General features: G+C 42.8%; 1 protein-coding gene across 1 annotated transcript in view; it reads right to left on the bottom strand.

Moving 5' to 3' along the window:
• Positions 1-4,635: 4,635 nt before the first annotated feature.
• Positions 4,636-22,840, bottom strand: part of RTCB (RNA 2',3'-cyclic phosphate and 5'-OH ligase) — a 24,375-nt gene continuing 6,170 nt past the window's right edge. Inside the window, exons 4-11 of the mRNA XM_026449689.1 lie at positions 17,981-18,333; positions 16,918-17,074; positions 15,260-15,419; positions 13,395-13,570; positions 12,340-12,528; positions 11,520-11,630; positions 9,889-10,008; positions 4,636-5,153 (exon numbers count right to left, since the gene is read on the bottom strand). Coding sequence (XP_026305474.1) covers positions 5,046-5,153; positions 9,889-10,008; positions 11,520-11,630; positions 12,340-12,528; positions 13,395-13,570; positions 15,260-15,419; positions 16,918-17,074; positions 17,981-18,333 — 1,374 coding nt within the window. The 3' untranslated portion in view covers positions 4,636-5,045. The remainder of the gene's footprint in view (positions 5,154-9,888; positions 10,009-11,519; positions 11,631-12,339; positions 12,529-13,394; positions 13,571-15,259; positions 15,420-16,917; positions 17,075-17,980; positions 18,334-22,840) is intronic.

Here is a 22,840-nt window from a genome sequence, read left to right as displayed (position 1 = left end):
TGCAGAAAGGAAAACTCTCATACACTATGGGTAGGAATTAAATCACTCTAAACACTGTGAAAAACAGTTGAAGGGTTCTCAAAACTACCATTTCAGCTAGCAGTCCCACCACTGGGTATACCTTTAAAGCAAGTGAAATCCTCATGTTCAAAAGAGATATCTGCCTTCCCATGGTGACTGAAACACTAGTCACGACAGCCAAGGCACGGAATAAACCTATCCGTCCACCTACAGGCGAAGGGATAAAGAAAATGCCGTGTGTGTGTGGGATAAAGAAAATGCCATGTGTGTGTGTGTATAGAAATACTCTTCAGCCATAACACTCCAGGAAATCCTATCATCTCTGTAGCTGGGTGGAGAAAGCTGGAGGACATTAGGTAAATTTTTTGCATAATCTCAGGCATGCAGAATCCAAAAAATTTATCTCCTAGAAGCAGAAAGTTCAATAGTGGTTACCAGAGGCTGGGAAGATGAGGAGGCCTAGGCAAGGAATGGTGAGCCTAATACTCCCCACTCCAAATCTATTTACTTGTTTAGAGACAGAGTATTGCTTTGACACCCTGCCTGGAATGCAGCGGTGCCATCATGGCTTACTGCAGCACCCACCTCCCAGGCTCAAGTGGTTCTTCTGTCCTAGCTTCCCAATTAGCTGGGACCACAGAAATGTGCCACCATTTTCAGCTAATATATTTCTTTTAAAATTTGTAGGGACAGGGGCTCCCTATTTTGCCCACGCTGCTCTCAAACTCCTGGGTTCAGGCAATCCTCTCACCTCAGCCTCCCAAAGTGCTGAGATTCTAGGCTTGAGCCACCATGCCTGATCCTATGTTTGTATGTTGAAATTCTAACCCTCAATCTCATGGTATCAGGAGGTGGGAGGTAATGAGGTCCTGAGGGTGGAGCCCACATGATTGGGATTGCTGGCTTATTAAAAGGAACCCCAGAGAGCTCTGTTCCCCTCTCTCTGCCAGGCGAAGACACAACCTGAAGTCTACAGTCTGCCACTCAGAAGACAGTCCTCACCAGGGCCCGACCAGGCTGGGCTGGCAACCTGATATCCAACTTCCAGCCTCCAGAACTGGGAGAAATACAATTCTGTCTTTGATGAGCTCCCCAGGCTATGGCTCTTTGCTCTAACAGCCTGAACCAGCACAGAAGTGCTATCCCATCATCTTTGTTACATTCTACTCAGAAGGGAGTCACTAACCCCTCAGTGCTGTGAGCCTTTGTGGACACTGCCCACTATAGGCTGAGATGAGGCATAGGGTCTGGTTCTAAATAGAATCAGAAGGCACTGGAAGGTGTCAGAGGATGATGATGGCTGAATTGCATTTAATCTCAACCTCTACTGGTGCAACGTGGAAAACGAGGCCCAGAGCAAAAGTGCCTTTCCCGAGATCACACTGTGGACCCCAGGCCCATTGCAGTTGTATTTCATGCTACCTCTCACCCCTCACTCCTTGAAATTCTTCCGTCTCTAAGTGTGTGCAATATCTACAGGGTACACCAAACAATGAGTTTTATAAGATTTATCTCAAACACACCTGATGAGTTCAGTAGGAAGGAGATGCTAGCATAACCCCATTGTGCATGTTGCAGGGCTGGGGAGGCCCCAAAACACCAAAAATTTCTCTAGGGTCACAGAACTGGTAAGGTCAAGGAAGTTTGGCCCAGCACTGTCTCCTCAAACCTAGGGCCTGAGTTGCCTCCAGGTCTTCCCAGGATGATAAAGGGGCACTCTTTTTGCATAATTTGGAACAGGTAAGAAGTTGGTAAGAGCAGGTAAGAACAGGGGGTTGGTGAGTGGTCAGAAGCCCAGTGGGGCCTTTGAGTAGGTCTTACGGAAGGAGGGAGCATAGGGGATGGGACCTGGAAGAAGTGAGTCTCCTCTCGGATCCTGGGCCTTGTGATGGGCTTTCTCCCACCCTGGAGTCTTCCGGCATTTTCCCCCTGCCAAGGGCTGAAATGGCCTTAGCTGTTTCTCCAGACTCCCTTTCATGTTAAAGGATGAAATCCAATTATATTCCTTTAAGTCTAAGCATTCTTCTAGAGGGTCTTCTCCTGTGCACTGTCTCTAAAATGGGGAGAGGACGAGGTCTCCCCAGGTTCTTTCCCTCCGTATCAGAAGTGGAGCTTCAGATGGCCTAGAGGGGATTTCATGTAGCCCTCCCTCTGGAAGATGCTCAGTTCTGACCCAGGAGCTGCTGCGTGGCCATTTAAAACCCAAAAGCCTGTGTCCCCTCATCTCTACCATGAGGATGATTTTTGAGGACTCACAGGAGTGATGCTCTTGTAGGCTACTAATACAGCAGGTGCCGCTGCTCCACAGCTGACAAACACTGTGACAATGCCTTGAAGACACTAATGTTTTCATAATTCTTTTTTTTTTTTTTTGAGTCAGAGTCTCACTTTGTCAGCCAGGCTGGAGTCCAGTAACACGATCTCGGCTCACTGCAACCTCCAACTCCTGGGTTCAAGCGATTCTTCTGCCTTATCTCCCGAGTAGCTGGAACTACAGGCGCATGCCACCAGGCCCGGCTAATTTTTTTATTTTTAGTACAGACGGGGTTTCACCACATTAGCCAGGCTGTTCTCGAACTCCTGACCTTGTGATTCACCTGCCTCAGCCTCCCAAAGTGCTGGGATTATAGGCATGAGCCACTGTGCCCAGCCCCATTCTCTAGTCTTAGGTCAAATTTTACTTTGAAAGTCTAGAACCTTTTCTATCATGGGCACCCATGTCCTCCTCATCCACAAGTCCCCGAGGGGTTGGGGATTCCTTGTGTGAGCTCCAGATCCCAGTCCTCTGGTGGTTCATGGTGTTGTCAATGACATGTCTCTCCTTGTCATCCCAGTATGCAAATGACACTTACAGGGTGCGAACATTCCAGATAGGTACAGGGAAGAAGCTGGTGAAAGCCCTGGTTCCAGCATTTCTGGGTAGAACCGTCTCCTCCTATGCCATCTGCCTGGGCCCCTCCTGGGATTTTATCACTGTGCCGAGCTTCATGGAGGAACTGTTTACCAGGTGAAATGTCCATCACCTCCGACTGACAGTGGTGACTGTCTCCGACTAGCTGTGTCTTGAGAATGTCACCAAAGTCCTCTAAGCCTGTTTGCTCCTTTGTAAAGTGAAGTAGTGAGATGAACCTCGTAGGGTTCTTGTAGGAACTAAATGGCCTAAGGCATGGCAAGCAGGTCCCGAGGGCCTGGCTCTGTGAAGGGGCTGCTGGGCATGCTATGGTTCACATTTATTATTCTCTTTCCCTTCAGTGGAGTTCTGGGCATCCTGTCTCAATGGCCTATATACCTCTGTTTGGAAAAGCACACAGAAAGCAAATCTGTTTTTGCATTTGTAAAGGATGTCTGTAATTCCTTCTAACTGGTCTTTGTCCTTGACACAGACAGAACAGGGGTCCCTTGGGTCCTGAAGGAGGGGCCCCAGGCTCACTCAGGTATCTGGAGAGGTTCTGGTCGAGGTTCATTCATTCAACAGATACGTATCAAAAACGTAATTTGTGCAGTCACTTTTCCAGTGGCTTGGTATAATTTAGTACAGAAAGCAGATGACAATGCCTGGGCTTCAATTCTACTTGAAGCGTCAGATACTCACACTAGGCAGCATCAGCAGGTCATATCCACAGAACTTTACATGTGACAGCTTCATGGCCTCCTCCAGGTACAGTGGCATCTTCCCAGGTTCTGACTAGGATGACATAAGCCCAGGAACAAGTATAAACTGGGTGGATTTAGGGTTCTGAAGAAGGGTCTTTTGACCCCCAAACATAGCTGGAGGAAATATGTGGACTGTAGCTTGGAGACTAAAAAATCCCTGGGTCTCATACCTCGTATTATTCCCATGAGAAAGTTGAGATCTGGGGGCTTTCTCTGCAAGAGGAAAGGAGTTGTAGATGGGGCGTTAGGTCCCCAGCAAAACACAGTGGAGGCTGTGGCCAGGGCTGACCTCCAAGAGAACCATCCCCAGCACAGTGGTTTCCTATCTCTGCTTCTCCCACATCTGCCTCTCCAACCCAAGCACCAAGTAGCCCAGAGCTGGAGTTTTGATGAGCAACCTGCTCACAAATCTGCCTGGAGCTGCAGTTTTGAGTGCCCAGGTGCTCAGCGCTATGTGCCAGGGCCTTTGGGAAGAGAATGGCAGTGGGAAGCTGCGGCCCACAGGGGTCTGTACAGCCCTGCTGCATGGCCAGGCCTGCCTCTGCCAAGACAGCACAGACGGCTGGGGGTGGAGTGGAGCTGTCCTCTACACAAGCAGCAGCATGCACAACAAAGCGCCCTGCGAAGCATGTGTAGGTGGGAGGCCAGGCCTCGGGTTCTGCTGCCCCCTCCATCACCAGCACCATCACCTACATTTTGTTCACCTGGCCCCATGGATTCAAAAACTCTGCATTGTATTTAGAGTAAGAAAGGTAGCAAGCCTAGGAAAAACAATTTTGTCTTTGGGCCTCTATTCCTCAAACCTCTACATACTCCCTCTTCAATGTGTTCCACTATCTATTCATCTAACAGCCTGATTACAACCCCCTGGGTGCTCTCCAAGTAAGAGGGTATTTAGTAAGAGGGGTGGTGCCCAAATGGGTGGATGAATGGACAAACTAACAAAGCAACGGACAAAAGGAAACATTCCAAAACCTTATTTAATAGAACTTTCTTCATGACACCTCTCGGAATGTAAACAGAACTTGGTGTAAAGAAGTTCAATCTGATGGCTAAAGATCTGTATGACTGCCTAAGGCAGTTTGACACCTACCCATGCCTAACAGATTTTCCTAAAACTCTGTGGAACAACCAAGGAGAAGGCATATTCCTCCCTTTCCAAAGGTGGCCAATGTGCCTCTTCCTGGAAGGTTATTTTATAAGCACGGGCCCCTGAAAGCAGCAGCCTCCGCATCAGCCATTTTGGCACGAGCAGTTACAGCTGCGCACTTTGGAACTTGTCCCGCCTTGAGTCTGATGTCAGAAGAGCACGTCAGTCCACTTCCACTTCAGAGGGCTGGTGGTGTCTGGCAGCCCTGCTGTCCAAGGTTCTATCCTTTGATCACAGCAATTGGTCTCAGTTTAATGGCTTTCTTGCTGATTCCAGCATCATGGCAGGTATTCACCACATCTGTCACATTCTTATAGGACTCAGGAGCCTGCAGGAGAGGAATTAACATTGTACAAGTCCACCAAAAACACAGTCTTTACAAGCACCAAACTTCACTTGTGATTAAATAAATGCACACTAAAATAAGAGAGTTTTTTTGCCTATCAAATTAGCAAAAATTTAAAAAAGGAGTAAGCCTGATGTTGGTCAGTGGTAGCTTCCAAAACACTTTCATCTTGTCTTATATTTTTTCTGTATTTTTCAAAATGTCTCTAAAGAACATGTATTACTTAGAACATGTATTACTACATGTATTACATTACACGTAGAACTAGGAAATGTAGTTAATGTAATTAAATAAAACACACACCAAAACCTGATAGGAAGGAACAGCACCAAACCATCATATGTTAGTAGTAATTATCTCTTGATGGTAGAATTACTGGTAATTCTAATTTTTTCTTTATATATTTCTGCAGTTATCAAAATTTCTGGAATGAACATGTAAGTGATAAAATTCACAGTAAGTGATAAAATTCATATATGTCTAAAACAAACTAAAACTGTGTGCATGTGTGTATGTGGGTATATATGTGTACCTACACTCACACACAATTTATTTCTGTGACTTTCTAGCAACATTCCCACTCTTCCATCCTACCCACACTGCCTTGCCACCATTAGCACTAATTTCATCACACACTCACTTTATCTTCATTCCTGTCAATACAAGCTCAGGCCAGCCATGCTGATTCCCGTATGGTTCTGTACATAATATCCTTTTCTATCCCATCTCCCATTCCCTTCCAGTTTCTGAAACTTCCCCACTGGGGCCTCTGGAACTCCTTCCAGAAGGAGCAAAATCCCCTCCTTCCCTTCTTTGAACGTTCTCTTCATCTCCCTGTTTTACTGAAACACGGATCTTTCCCAAGGACATCACTTTCACCTCCAACTTTCTGAAGTGGTGGCTGTTTTTTCTCCCAAACCAGGTCATGCCATTGGTCCCAAGAGTGGGACAGGTGTGCTTCTGGCTTTCAAGGTTGTTTCTATTCTCCCTTTCTCCCTAGGCACTCCCAGTTGTGAATCTTGCAGTCATTACATCGTACCACAAACTACCTTTGGCTGTAGTTATCTGCGGGAGCCTGAATCACTCCCCAGCATTACTTGATGATTTCTAGCTTCTGGAAATCAGATAAAATTCCACTGGGCCAATGACTATCTCTCCCCTAGATGAATATTTCATACCTTTTCTCAGATCCTCACTCTCACTTACTGACCTTACTATGTAATACACTGAAAAAAATAGCAGCCAGAATATTCAAAATAACACTCACTTTATCTTCTCCACATATCTGTATCTATACCTTTTCTCCTTTTACTTTTTAATGTCACCCAAGGTTGAGTCCAGTGGCACAATCATAGCTCACTGAGACTACACGTATGTGCCACTGTGCCTAATCCTTTTATTTTTTGTAGAGATGGGGTCTTGCTTTGTAGCCCAGGCTCGTCTCGAACTCCTAGCTTTAAGCAATTCTCTCACCTCAGCCTCCCAAAAGTGCTGGGATTACAGGTGTGAGCCACTGTGCTCAGCCTCTTATCTCCTTTCCTAAAGGATGAATTATCTGTGCTTCTAGCAAATAACAACCCCATGCACTTGTACATCAGACTCTATCTCCTCTCATCTATTCAAGGACCCTTCTCCAGCAGTTTCCTCCCTCTTTTCTGCATCATTAATTTCTCTTGTAGATTCTTCTCATCAACGTGCAAACACATTTGTCACATCACGTCACTATTCTGCTCAAAATCCTCCAGGGTTTCTTCATTTCAATCAGAGTAAAAGCAAAAGTCCAAATGCTCTGGTGCCCCCTACCTCTCTGACCTCATCACCCTCTGGCTTGCTCTTCATGCCTGGCCTCCTTGCTGTTTCTTGAACATTCCTGCATAACCTTGGCTCACAGATTTTGCACTTGCTGTTCTCTCTGCCTCGAAAGCTCACCTCCAGATGCCCAGGTAGCCTGTTTCCTCTCTCTCTTCAAGTCTTTGCTCTAGTCACCTCACTGAAGTCTTCTCCAACCCCCTTTCCTTGCTTCATTTTTATTTCATAGAATTTGTATGGTCATTAACACACTGTATGTTTTATTATTTGGAAAGCTCCACAAGGAAGTGACTCATGTTTCTTTCATTCACTGCAGTATCTCTAGCACACAGAACAGTACCTAACTAGAGCAGATGGTTCGTAAGTGTTCGCTGAATGAGTGAATGAAACAATCACATGGTGCTGATGAAAAAACAAAACCAAATCAAAAAACTAAAAATGCAAATGTTAACTGTACTTATTTCTGGCTGATTGAGTTCTAAATGTTTTCTGTTTTCTTCTTTGCATCTTCCAAATCTTTTTTTTTGAGACAGAGTCTTGGTCTGTCGCCCAGGCTGGAGTGCGGTGGCGCGATCTCAGCTCACTGCAAGCTCCACCTCCAGTGTTCATGCCATTCTCCTGCCTCAGCCTCCTGAGTAGCTGGGACTACAGGCGCCTGCCACCACCACGCCCAGCTAATTTTTTGTATTTTTAGTAGAGATGGGGTTTCACTGTGTTAGCCAGGATGGTCTCAATCTCCTGACTTCGTGGTTCGCCTGCCTTGGCCTCCAAAAGTGCTGGGATTATAGGCGTGAGCCACTGCGCCCGGCCAGTAGTTTGAAATCTTTTAAATTAAACATGTATTCTTAAGATCACGGGAAAAATGAATCGTTATTTAAAAAAAAAAAAATAAGTCTTTGTCATACTCTGACTCAGTAATTCCACTTTTTTTCCTTGTTTTTTTAGAGATAGGGTCTTGCTTTGCTGCCCAGTGCGGAATGCAGCAGCACAATCACATAGCTCACTGTAACCTCAAGATCCTGGGCTCAAGAGATCCTCCAGCTTCAGTCTCCTGAGCAGCTAGGACTACACCTGACTAATCTTTGCCCAGACTAATCTTGAACTCCTGGCCTCAAGAGATCTTCCTGCATTGGCCTCCCAAAGTACTGGGATTATAGGCATGAGCCACCATGTAATTCCACTTTTGAGACTTTGTTCTAATTACTAAAACAACTGGAAAAAAGCTGCATGCATGAAGAGAATCATTACAATTTAATTTATAGTAGCAAACATTTGGAAGTTACTTAAATGTCCACTACAGGCAGAAAGTAAGGTACTCAGCTGGTGGAATATTCAGCAATGATTTTAAAAAGTGACAAAAACAATTTTATAATAATGTGCTAAATTTCAAAAATAACTACAAAATGTTTTTTAACTATAGTTATGACTAGCTTTAAAAAAAAATTAGGAAAGGGCGGGCTCGGTGGCTCATGCCTGTAATTCCAGCACTTTGGAAGGCCGAGGCGGGCAGATCACGAGGTCAGGAGATCGAGACCATCCTAACACAGTGAAACCCTGTCTCTATTAAAAATACAAAAAAATTAGCCAGGCATGGTGGCGGGTGCCTGTAGTCCAGCTACTGGGGAGGCTGAAGCAGGAGAATGGCACAAACCCAGGAGGCGGAGCTTGCAGTGAGCCCAGATCGCACAACTGCACTCCAGCCTGGGCGACAGGGCGACTCCGTCTCAAAAAAAAAAAAAATAGGAAAAAACTACGACAATAAGTATTTTTTTCTTTTTTTGAGACAGTCTTGCTTTATCATCCAGGCTGGAGTGCACTGGCGTGATCTTGGCTCACTGCAACCTCTGCCTCCTGCGTTCAAATGATTTTCCTGTCTCAGCCTCCTGAGTAGCTGCGATTATGGGCGTCCACCACCATGCCCAGCTAATTTTTGTATTTTTGTAGGAGTTTTGCCATGTTAATCAGGCTGATCTCTAACTCCTGACCTCAAGTGATCTGCCTGCCTTGGCCTACCAAAATGCTGGGATTACAGGCGTGAGCCACCACACCCGGCTGACAATAGTAAGTATTCTAAAAGATAAAGTAATAACTGTGTTAGGGCACTGAGTTTCTGGATGACTTTTTCTTTTCTCTTAAATCATTAAGAAAGGAATTATATTGCTTTTAATTTAAATATGTACATATTTGTATACATATATACAGAATTTAAACAAAATCTATTCTCCTGTGAGTCAAATAAAAGTTGCTTCAAACATTTATGTCTTCCTTTTTTTTTTTTTGAGACGGAGTCTTGTTCTGTCACCCAGGCTGGAGAGCAGTGGTGCGATCTCGGCTCACTGCAAGCTCCACCTCCTGGGTTCATACTATTCTCCTGCCTCAGCCTCCCAAGTAGCTGGGACTACAGGCGCCTGCCACCATGCCCCGCTAGTTTTTTTGTATTTTTAGTAGAGACGGGGTTTCACCGTGTTAGCCAGGATGGTCTCGATCTCCTGACCTCGTGATCCGCCTGCCTCGGCTTCCCAAAGTGCTGGGATTACAGGCGTGAGCCACCACATCCAGCCTATGCCTTCCTTTTTCAAATTTGCTTTCAAATTGAAACCTAAGTATACAATTGTGCAAAAGCAAGAGTCAGCTCAAACTACTTTTGAAAAACTTAATATGTAGATGGAGACTATAAAATGAACAGTAAAAATCATTCTTAAGGACCTGGCTCATAATTTCAGCCAAAAGAAAAGAAAATATAAAACTGAAATAAGCTAAGCAAGGAACATAAGAGAAAATTGAGGTCATAAAAAAAAAACTCAAACAATTTCTGTTAGTAATACCCTAAATTGCTATCTCTGTAGACCGACATAAATTACAAATGGGGAACAATAAATATTCATGTATTTATCAGAATTTCACTTACCTCTTCCATAACCAGTTTGGGTGAGGCAACACGGATTGCAATTCCCATATCTGCCAATTTGTCTAAAACATCCTGGAAATCTAAATTACGTCGAGATTTTGCTCGGGACAATGCACGGCCCTAGAATGGGAAAGGAATGAACTTCACTTCAAACCCTAATATTATATGCCCTTTCCTTGATTTTCTCTTACACTAAAAAGGAGCTTTAAAAACCATCTTTTTCTACTTTATCAAACTGGTAGCAGGTCTTTTAAGCCTCATCATATCCTTTGAGATTTTGGACCAGAGAATTCTTTGTTGGGAGGCTGTGCTGTGCAGGGTATTCAGCAGTATCCCTGGCCTCTACCCACTAAATGCCAATAGCAACTCCCACTAAACCATGACAATAAAAAAAGCCTCCAGAAATTGCCAATGTCCCCGTGGGGGTAGCGGGAACACCTTTGTTGAAAACCACTGCATTAAAATTAGGAGTTGGGAGGCAGCTAGAAATGAGAAACAATCAGAGAAAAAAGTAGGATTAAATACATTTGCGAAGGTCTGTCCTAGAAGAAGGTATTCTGGACAGTTTCTCTTTCCCATTTCAACACTGGCTCAACACTCTGGATGGCTTAGAAAAGGGGCTGGCAAACTACAGTGTACGGGCCAAATCTGGCCTACCACTTGCTTTTTAAAATAAACTATTTTGTTTTTTTGAGAAAGGGTCTCCCTCTGTCACTCGGAGTGGAGTGAAGTGACATAATCATAGCTCACTGCAGCCTTAACCTCCTGGGCTCAAGGAATCCTCCTGCCTTAGCCTCCTGAGTAGCTATGACTACAGGTGTGGCACCACACCTGGCTAATTAAAAAAGTTTTTGTAGAGACAGTGTCTCGCTAATGTTGCCCAGTCTGGTCTTGAACTCCTGGCTTCAAGTGCTCCTCCTGCCCTGGCTTCCCACAGGGCTGTATTACAAGTGTGAGTAACCATGTCTGGCCTAAAATAGTTTTATTAGAACACAGCATTGCCCGTTTACACAGTACTTAAGGTTGCTTCTGCACTGAAATGGCATAGCTGAATAGCTGGTACACAGACTATCTGGTCCCAAAAGCCTAAAATATTTACGGTCTGGCCCTTTATGGGAAGGGTTTACTGACCCCTGGGCTTAGAAGATGAGAGGCAGTGTTTTGAAATGGGTGTGTGTGTAGACTGTACATGGGCTCTAATTTGCAAATAGGGCCTATCCTTGCAGTCCTGAGTGGACCTACACAATAGGAAGGGGTAAATTAAACAAATGAGCAGGTCCAGCCAATCGCTGAGATCAACTGTGATATCTGCATCCGTTAAAAGTTCCACCACTTATAAACTAGTTACGGTAAGCTCAGCTAGCGTGACAATTTCCCAGTCTGGATTTTCTGGACTTGCAGAGATAAGAAACGGTCCCTAACCCTACCAGATCTCACTACGGTAGAGATACTAGATGACCCCAGTCAGTTTACTAAATAGTATACATTATGGGGAACAATTTGAAGTACAAGACGTGATAGACCCAAGTCTCATCTCTGTTAATGTTCAGTCGGCTACACTTACCAGTCAAAATGGAAAACAACAGCTAAACTGAAGAGAGCATTTCTAAGGAAGTTTCTGTTTTCCTTACCGCTCCATGACAGGTTGTTCCAAAGGTCTCAGTCATGCCCTGTTCAGTGCCAGTAAGAACGTAACTACAGGTTCCCATGGTGCCACCAATGAGCACTGGTTGTCCAGTGAGCTGAGGATGCACATAAATGAAACATGTTAAAATTCAGAAAAGCATAAGCTTTGTATGCATAAAATTTAAATTTTCTCTTGCATTGTAGGATTGTAGGAGAAACCCAGACTTCTAAACACGCGGCTTGTAAACTCTATTAAGATAGTACTTTGACTCTTTGATAATTCGGAGGGGAAGGAAGTGGATGACAGTGAAAATGTGAGGACCAGTAAAAATGCAGAAGAGTCAAAATAAAAGCAAAGCAAAATCCAAAAGTGTAGGGAAGTGTTGCTAGAACCACCATCCTGAGCAAGGTGCTTGTCTTCTCTGTTTTGGGTTTCTCATCTGTAAAAGGAGCCAGCAGACTATGGGGTCTTTCTAACTCCACCACAGCCAGACACCAAGAGGACAGCAGGAATGAAACAGACTGAGTTTACTGTGTTCTGTAACTGAGTTAATCCTGTCTTCCACTAATTCAAAGGCCTCAATTCACAGGAGTGGAGTAAAATACACCTCCTGCAGCACTTTCTAGTTAGCACATGGCAACACTGCAAGCACAAATGATGGGGGGAGGAGTTACTCCTTCAGGGAAGATTGGGAATCATTGTTCTCATGGGTGCAGAGTATTTTCTTTTCACAATTGCTGCTTTTTATTTTAAATATAATTCACATTTGCAATGATCTAAATCGTGCTCCCACTGCTTAAATCTACAAACGCAGTGCTACGTACTTGGTAATCAACAGCAATGAGGGGATGGTGAGGAGGGAAAGCGCGGGTGGATCCCTTCCTGTGTACTAACAGTGTCCGCTCCTTCCCATCCACTACATGCTGCTCAACTTTGGCAATGTTGTGAGAAACATCATAGATCACGTGCAGGTCCAAGTCATCAGGGGTTGTGTTGAAGACCTTGGCAAAAGCCTAGAAGAAAACACAGAAGATAAAAGCAGCCAGAACTTCAGGACTCATCTTCAGCTCTTCATGACTTATCTCACTGATTTCAGGTAGTCTGTTCTGAAGGGAGTAAAAGATTTAAAAGCTCAAAAGTAGTCGTAAGATTATCTCACGTAAAGGACAAAAGCTGTCTTTTAGACCACATAGCAAATGCCACCACATCATTTTCATCTTCATCATTTTCATCTTTGGTTGAAAAGCTGCCTGGCAACTTTTGATCCCACCTTTCAAAATTGCTTCTTCCCCAGCCTTCTGAATCTTAGTCAATGGCACTTCAATTCTCTATGCTGTTCAAGACAAATTCTAGGAATAATTTTGATTCTCTTCTCTCACTTCTCATGCTTGATACTCTGATGATTTAGTTTAAGATGACACCAAAACCTTGGACACTTCTCTGGTATTTTGAACATTAACTGTGAATTTCCAAAACCAAACACCAAAGGCTTTGACTGGACTGCATTATGTTTTTTCTTTTTTGGAGACGGGAGTCTCGCTCTGTCGTCCAGGCTGGAGTGCAGTGGTGCAATCTCGGCTCACTGCAAGCTCCAACTCCTGGGTTCACACCATTCTCCTGCCTCAGCCTCCCGAGTAGTTGGGACTACAGGCGCCCACCACCACACCCAGCTAATTTTTGTATTTTTAGCAGAGACGGGGTTTCACTGTGTTAGCCAGGACGGTCTCGATCTCTTAACCTCATGATCCGCCCCCCTCAGCCTCCCAAAGTGCTGGGATTACAGGCATGAGCCACCACACCCGGCCTGGACTGCACTATGTTTTAAAGCACTTAACATCATCATAAATGACTTGGAACAGAAGAGCAACGTCGACTGTACCTGACGGGTTAAGAAGGTCATGGAAGACCGGTTGACCCAGGCATAGTTCCCAGCCGCTGCCATTCCCTTCAGGTAGTCCTGACCTTCTGGCGAAGCGATCCGAGCACAAGCCAACTGCCGATCATTGACTATAATCTTGTCTCTCTTCATGGCCTTCTCCATAGCTACCAGTGCATCTGGAACAAGAGCAGCAAAGTCCAAACGAGTTAGCTTTCCCTGAAATGAACAGTTTAGATTTACTGCAGAAAGGCAGGCTACATTCAAATTCATTCCACAAAAAAGCCAAGTGAAAGCCAACTTTCCATTTAATGTGTTTCTGAGTTCATCTATTTGCTCAGTCAAGATGTACTTGAGAATCCTTCAGAGTGCAGAGACAGTTTGTGGGACACAAAGTCAACATTTGCCCTCTAGGAACTTGAAAGAGAATGGGATATGAAAACAAATAGCCACAGTATGGTCTTCATTACTCCTTTCTCAACATGTGAATGATTACGAATAGTAGTAATAAAACACATTTTGTTGCCTTCATGATTAATCGAATCCAAGGGAATGTTCTGAAACACTAGTCGACGCTTTATACATCTGCTAGATTAAATAGTCTAAAGGGTCAGGCTGGCACAAATTACTAAATTCTCCCACAACACAATGCACTAGAGGCTGATCTGTAACATGAAATTTAAAGCTTATAACAATTTCCAGACATCTGTATACCTTTTCATTTATTCATTGGTGGAAGCTGAAAGAATGAGGGTCGTGAACAGGTCAGTATACCACCAGCGGCTATGTGAGTAAACAGCAAACTGTTCTTACGAATGCAGGATGTTGGCAAGCTGACAACTGTGTCTGCCGCCCAGAAGGAATGCTGAGGGCAGCCACACCCCAGGCACATATTTCTTGTGATTAGACACATGTGAAGCCTGTTAGCAATAATATGAACCTGCGATCAATCAAGCAGCTGACCAACCTTACCTCCTCCTCCCTGCTTTTTCTACCCAATAAATACGAAGGGCTGTGGAAGCTCAAGGCCCTTGCTCACTAGAAGCAAGAAGCCCCCTGACTCCTTTAAAACAGTTTCTTTTTTTTGTTTGTTTTCATTTCTGCATTCGTCCTGCTTCATTCAGTCCTGTAGTAACCGTCACAATTCATACATTATTTCACACACTATCCAAAAGGACCTATCCAATATTTCGCCGCTTCCTGCTTTTGTTCGTGCTGCCTTTGTCACCAATGTCCTTTGTGTGTAACTGTCCAAACTGTGAGGCTGAGCTCAACACTGGGTCCATGAAGCCATCTACAAAATCTTTTTCCTAGTTGTGTTTTGTTTGACTCTCCTATATTATTAATTGCTACCTTTTAATATTTATTTTTTCTTTTAAACGGACATGACCTTTACTTCATGAGACAATCTGAGTGCAAAGTATCAGCCTATTTCATCAGCAAATCCACCATAACACCTAATGTTGCAGAGCAGGTATACAATACGTACATTATCTGCCAAATGATTGCCTGTTTCATAAATTCCACTCTTTAAATATTTTCTTGCTCTTTCTTGGCCAGATAGTAACTCGTAAGAGTAAACATAACGATAACTGCAACTAACATTTATCAAGTGCTTACTAATGTCAGACACTGATTTAAATGCTTTACATATATTATTAACTTTCCATGATAATCCTATATGAAATCATTATTATACTCATTTTTTTAGACAAGAAAGTTATGGCCCAGTGAAGTTAATTTGTTCAAGTTATTTGATTGTTGAGGACTCAGGATAAAACCCATGCAGTATATTTCAGAGTTTTCGCTCTTAAATTTCTATCTGGTTGCCCGAAAATGTACATTTTAGTATGAAGTCTAGAATATACCTGTGGCTACTTGGTGGCCCAAGCCTCTGCTTCCACTGTGGATCATCACACACACCTGTCCCTTATGGTCGATGCCCATTTTTTTAGCAGCGTACTCATTGAAAATCTCATCCACAACCTGGATTTCTGCATAATGGTTGCCTGCTCCCAGGGTCCCCAACTGCAAATGTAAAAATGTCTGGTAAGATAGTTTTGATTCCAGTTTTTTTTTTTTTTAAATCTATTTAAAAACCAAAAAGATAAAAACAAACTAACAACAAAATAACCATAGAAACAGTGTTTCTGTAACAAAAAAATTCCTAAGCTATAGAAGTGCTTCATTTACAACAATATTCTACACAACAAAATAACGTAGACTAGCTCCTAAATTGTATTATATCATGATATGCTTGGTAAAAACATATAAAAAACTAATACAGGAACAGAAAACCAAACACCACATGTTCTCACTCATAAGTAGGAGCTGAACAATGGGAACACACGGACACAGGGAGGGGAACATCACATACCGGGGCCTCTCGGGGAGTAGAAGGAAAGGGGGAGGCAGAGCATTAGGATAAATATCTAATGCATGTGGGGCTTAAAACCTAGATAATGGGTTGATAGGTGCAGCAAACCACCATGGCAAATGTATACCTATGTAACAAACCAGCACATGTATCCCAGAACATAAAGTAAATAAATTAATTTAAAACAAAAGCTTTATAAACAAACAAACAAAAAATCAAGCTTTTAAATGGTTCATGGGATATTTTAAACATCACGAAGAGTCAAATTTTGGGATAAATGTTGGTGAATGTTGACTCTTAGACAAGGTCCAAGTTCACATGATTTTGAAACACCTATGAGTTCATGGACATCTACCATTATCTATAACTGAAAGAACATATACGACAACTAGAGCTAATATTAATAGATGATTTGGAGAACCAGAGACTGTCAGTGCTGGGAGAGTCTTTAGAGGTTGCCTAGTTTTAACCATCCCAGTTTTCTATAAGAAAATGAGATCCAGAAGAAGACAGTCTTGCCCACGTGTCACACTGAATTAGTGGCAAAGCCTTCACAACTAGCTGTAATTTCAAACATCTAGTATCTTATGGATACCACAGACTGTCAAAGTATGTATATATATAATTTTGACTATGAACCTTATAAACATTCTATTTTTCTCCCATTCACTTCTAATTCATTATTTCTTATTTTATTGAATATCTGCAAGCTCCTGATCGCTCCGTCACCCAGGCTGGAGTGCAGTAGCGTGATCACAGCTCACTGCATCCTCGAACTCCTAGGCTCAAACAGTCCTCCTGTCTTAGCCTTCTGAGTAGCTGGGATACTTGCATTTGCCACCATGCCTGGCTAATTTTTTTTTTTTTTTAAATTTTTGTAGAGACTAAGTCTCTTTATGTTGCTCAGGCTAGTCTCGAACTCCTGGCCTCAAGTGATCCTCCTTGGCCTCCCAAAGTGGGTGTGAGCCACCGCATCCATCCCTGATGGTTTTTTTAGAATAAAAATGAAGCATAAACCAATTGTATTTTTTGATATACCATAAAAAAAAACCTGGGACTATGTCTGCTAAATGTAAGATATAGATATTTTCCCCAATAAAAACAAAATATGAAAAATAATTAATACGTTGCCCCTCCAAAGTGAGTTACCTGAGGAAGGCCTCTTTTCTTAGCTCTTGCAGAAACCTTGTTGGGGTCAGCTTGCAGCATCCTTCCGTACTCCTCGCAGTGCTCCTTGTCTTCAGCCCAGGCATACCCTTCTCTTAAGGACCAGTCCACCCCCATCTCCAAGGCCTCCTCTAAGTCTCTGGATAAGTATAAAAGGTACCAGTCATTTCACAACCAAGGCAGAGCAAAACCTAAGGATGATCACATCTTAAAGGGCAGAGGAAAACTTGACATTTACTATCGTCTGTGTTCCAGGCCTTAAGTCAGATACAAAGTTTAAGCTCTCAGTAACTGGTTTTTTGAGGAATGCAGTCATATAAATAATCGCAATGTAAAATGGTAAATGCCCTATTAGACATCATTGTAGTTCTACTTGACATTTATATGGCTACTTGTTAATTTTCAAATCTTTTTTATATTCAGTTTTGCCTCTCTGATCCTGAATTCCAGGAGGCAGTGATTAAGTAGACAAAAAAACAACATCAACAACAACTTTGTAACCTTAATCACCTATCACTCTCTGACCACTAATTCAATCAGGTACACACCTTAATGATTTATGAAGAATTACAGTCAAATAAATGAAGGTATCTAGAATTCCTCAGGCAACACAGGTTAAATTTTAAGCTCTTTTCCCATCTTCACAGAAGTTCTGAATGGCTTACTGCACCTCCATTTTGAAGTTGAGGTACACGTACATTAAATCCTTAGAGGGTACAAGCTTTAATCTTCCTCTAAAACATCTAAAACACTGCCAGGAAAAACTACACTTTTCCTGGATTGAGCATAGAAAGTGCTCAATAAACGTTGGTGGATATGATGTTATTACAAATACATCCACAAATGTCAAATGCTGTTACAACATCAGTTGACTTATGTCTCCAACAAATGGGCTGAACGTCATGCTTAAAAACACAATTCTTACTACTTCCTGAAAAGTAACTGAACAATCCTCATCTCTCAAGTGTACTGCACTCGAAAGGAAGTTGAAGGTCATGTGGTTATTATCCCTCCCATACCATGTACTGGAAACGTGTGCTCTTACTTGGCATTCATTGGGATGACACCTTTTGATCCCACCCCAACAGGAATGTGGTCAAACATAGCTTGGGCAAGTTGCTCCTTCACAGGCTGGACATCACTTTCATCTAAATTGGTTCTTAGCAAGCGGACACCACAGTTGATGTCAAACCCGACACCACCTACAAAATAGAGAAAACTTATAGCAAAACCAGCTGGTAAGGCATTGTTACCTGTAGTTTCTTGCCACTGATATAGGGCTATAAAGATACCCATTCTTTTTTCTTTTTTTTCTGAGAGGGAGTCTCGCCTTGTCACCCAGGCTGGAGTGCAGTGGCGCGAACTCGTCTCACTGGAAGCTCCACCTCCTGGGTTCGCACCATTCTCTGGTCTCAGCCTCCCGAGTAGCTGGGACTACAGGCACCCACCACCATGCCCGGATGTTTTTTTTGTATTTTTTAGTAGAGATGGGGTTTCACCATATTAGCCAGGATGGTCTTGATCTCCTGACCTCGTGATCCACCCATCTCAGCCTCCCAAAGTGCTGGGATTATAGGCACGAGCCACTGCACCCGGCCAAAGATACCCATTCTTTTACAGATAACTGGTTTTTTTTTTTTTTTTTTTTTGAGACGGAGTCTCACTGTGTCACCTGGGCTGGAGTACAGTGGCGTGGTCTCCGCTCACTACAAGCTCCACCTCCCGGGTTCACGCCATTCTCCTGCCTCAGCCTCCTGAGTAGCTGGGACTACAGGCGCCCACCACCACGCCCGGCTAACTTTTTATATTTTTAGTAGAGATGGGGTTTCACCGTGTCAGCCAGGATGGTCTCGATCTCCTGACCTCATGATCCACTCGCCTCGGCCTACCAAAGTGCTGGGATTACAGGCGTGAGCCACCGTGCCTGGCAACTATGCTTTAAAGTAGACAACAAAGTGGTTCTCTGCTGGGGAAAGCTTGATGACACCAAGATAATCTAAAGTAACATACATACTAAAGGCACTTTATGGACCAGGGAGGCAGCAGTGAACACTGAGTAACATGTAAAACAGAGACCAAAATGTGCCTCTCTTTTTTTCTTGACCACTGTTTTCAGAGGTTCATGAATTTTTTCAGTCTTTTCAAATAACCAACTTTTGCCTTTCTTGGTCCTTTCTATCATATATCTTTACATTTCATTAATTTTACTCCTAATTATTTCCATCTTTCTACTTTTTTAGGGTATAATTGATTGTTCTTTCTTTAACTTTCTAAGATCACTGATATTCCAGCCTTTCTTCTTTCCTAGTTTGTGCATTTAACGCTGCAAGTTTCCATTCAAAAAGGACAGTAACCTCAAAATTTTAGACATAAGTACTTTGATTTTTCATTTTTATTTTTGAGACAGAGTCTCACTCAGTCACCAGGCTGGAGTACAGAGGCGCGATCTCGGCTCACTGCAACCTCTGCCTCCTGCGTTCAAGTGATTCTCCTGCCTCAGCCTCCTGAGTAGCTGGGATTACAGGTGTGCACCATCACACCCAGCTCATTTTTTTTATATTTAGTAGAGATGCGGTTTCACCATGTTGGCCAGAATGGTCTCCCACCTCCCAAAGTGCTGGGATTACAGGCGTGAGCCACCGCGCCCGGCCGGCTTTTATTTTTTTGAGACAGGGTCTTGTTCTATCACCCAGGCTGAAACGCAGTGGAGTAATCATGGCTCATACCAGCCTCGACCTCCTGAGTTCAAGCAATCCTCTCACCTCAGTCTCCTGAGTAGCTGGGACTACAGGGGTGTGCCACCACGCCTGGTTAACTTTTGCATTTTTTGTAGGGACAGGGTTTCACCATGTTGCCTAGGCTGGTCTCAAACTCCTGGGCTCAAGTGATCCTCCTGCCTCCACTTCCCAAAGTGCTGGAATTACAGGTGTGAGCCACCGCGTCTGGCCCATAAGTATGTTTTAAATCATTTTCTCCCCAGCTTGAGAGATGACTGGCAAACAAATGGTAAATAAAAACTGTATATATTTAGGTGTACACAATGTACATTTACATTGTAAAATAATTACCACAATCAAGCTAATTAACATATTTATGATCTCACAGTTACTTCCCCTTCTGTTTTTCTGGTAAGAACACTTAAGATTTATTTTCTTAGAAAATGTCAAGTACACAATATATTATTTTAGAGACAGGGTCTTGCTCTGTTGCCCAGGCTAGGTCATAGCCCAGGCTAGGTCATAGCTCAGCTGAAGCCTCCAGCACCTAGGCTCAAGCTGTCTTCCCACCTCAGCCTCTCAATTGCCTGGGACTATAGCTATGAGGCTGGTACAAAAGTAATTGTGGGTTTTGCCATTAAAAGTAATACAATACACTATTACAATATATTATTAACTACAGTCACTACGTTACGCATTAGATTTCCAGAACTCATTCATCTTAAAACTGAAACTCTGTACACTCTGACTAACATTCACCCTGTTAGCACCACTCTACTCTCTGAGAGTTTAAAATTTTTAGATTGAACATATGGGCAAAAGCATGTAGTATTTTCCTTTCTGTGTCTGGCCTATTTCTCAGCATATCCTCTAGTTTCATCCATGCTGTAGTAAATGGCAGGATTCCCTGTCTTTTCCCTTCGATTTTAAAAGATTGATTTCTTTCTTTATTAAGGTTGAATAATGGATTCAGGCTGTTTCCATATCTTGACTACTGTGAACAATGCTACAATGACCATGGGAGGGCAGGTATCTCTTTGGATACTGATTTCATTTCCTTTGGATATACACCCAGTGATAGGATTGCTGGATCATATGGATCTATTTTCAATTTTATACTGTTTACCATAATGGCTGTGCCAATTTACACTCCCTCCAATAGCATACAAGGGTTTCCTTTACTCAACTCAATGTCAATTTTTAGACATAAGTATCTTCTACTTACATTAGTTATTTTCTCATTTCCATAGTTTTGTTTTTAACTCATGGGTTATTTAAAAGCATATTAATTTCCAAATATATGGATTTTCTTTTTTGAGATACTTTTCTGAGATTACGCCAGACCAGAGTGCAGCAGTGCGATCGTAGTTCACTGTAGCCTCAAATTCCTGGGTTCAACTGGTTCTCTGGATTCAGCCTTACGAGTAGCGAGGACTACAGGTGTGTGCCACCATACCCAGCTATTTTTAAACTTTTTGTAGAGATAGGAGTCTCCCTATGTTGTGCAGGCTGGTTTCAAACTTCTGGTCTTATGTGATCCTCCTGCTTTGGCCTCCCAAACTTTTTCTAGTTTTTTTTGTTTTGAGACAGGGTCTCACTCTGTCACCCATGCTGGAGGGCAGTGGCGCGATCTCAGCTCGCTGCAACCTCTGCTTCCCGGGCCCAAGTGATTCTCCCACCTTGGCCCTCCCAAGTAGCTGGCACTACAGGTGCATGCCCCCATGCCTGGCTAATTTTTTGTATTTTTTTTTTTTTAGAGATAGGGTTTTGTCATGTTGCCCCTGGCTAGTCTCAAACTCCTGAGCTCAAGCCATCCACCCGCCTTGGCCTCCCAAAGTGCTAGGTCTAGTTTTTATTTAAATGATTTCTAATTTAATTCCACTGTGGTCAGAAAATACCCTCTTATATGAGTGGGTTCTTTAGTATGGTACAGAGACCCTGGGGTGGGGGTGAGGGGGAAGACCATTTCAGGTGTGTAAGATTCATTTTATAATACTCAGACATTATCTGTCTATTTTATTCATATTCTCCCATGACTGTATAGTGAGATTTCTCAAAAGCTATATGACATAACATCTTTGTTCTAATGGATAATGAGACATGTATATATTCATCTTAAAAACATTTATTTTAATTTCTAATAAGATAAACGTTGATAAGAGTCTGAGACCAATCCTCAATAATTTTTACTAAAGTGGTCCCGAATGCAAAAGGTTTGAGAACTGCTGGTCTATATGATTTCAATGCTTTGAAATTTGATGCCTGCTTTACGGCTCAGCATGTGGAGAGTTTTGGTAAACTGTGCATTTGAAAAAAATGTATACTCTGCACTGCTTGGCTGCACTGCAATGCAAGTGCACCACACACACACAACCACACATGTATATTAGAGGTCAAGTGTCAAGTTTGTTGTTGGATTATTCAAATCATGTATATTCTTATTGACTGAAATTTGCAGTCACCTCAAAACAGCCCTACATGTAGGGCTCACGTATCTGGACCTTTTTCTTCTTTTCCTCTAGATGTTGACCTCACAAATTCTTCCTGCCTTAGCAGATTTTCTGTGCCTTCAAACAGATTTCAGAAAACATTTTTTACCCAACCTTTCTCATTATTTTCAGCAGGGATTGGTCTGAAACAACCCAGTCCACCACTGCTAGAAGCAGAACTCTCAAGACGTCATTTAAACTTCATTTCTAAATTTGCACTCTTTAACAGCAAAGATATTTCTGGTATAGAATATTCACTGAAAGCACCCCATAACCACAGCAGAAGGCATATACAGCCTTCTGTATATTCAGTGTTATCACTGAATAACAATGACAATATCACTGAGTATGTTCTATGTGCTTAGCACTGTTCTAAATATATTACACAGTTGAACTCATCTAATCTACTAATATTCTATGGTCATTAACATTACTAGACATGATGTGTCCATGAGGTAACTGAGTTACAAAGATAAAAAAAAATTGCCAGTTTGTTTTGTAGCCAAAGCCTGAATACCATGATGTTTGGTAGGAGCCTCCCAAAATTTTCACTGAAAATATGCTTTGCTTGATGTTGTAATAGCCTCAAAGAAAAATGACAGAACATGATGAGACTCAGTCATGCACACGGAGAGAAGTGCTCTGTTTCACAAAGGCTATGGTCCATAGAGAGAAGCTACACTTTTTTTTTTTTTTTTT

The sequence above is a fragment of the Piliocolobus tephrosceles genome, unplaced genomic scaffold, assembly GCF_002776525.5.
Source record: "Piliocolobus tephrosceles isolate RC106 unplaced genomic scaffold, ASM277652v3 unscaffolded_1412, whole genome shotgun sequence".
Lineage (NCBI taxonomy): Eukaryota > Metazoa > Chordata > Mammalia > Primates > Cercopithecidae > Piliocolobus > Piliocolobus tephrosceles.
Note: the sequence above shows the minus strand (reverse complement) of the source record. Positions and strands in the feature narration are given on the sequence as shown.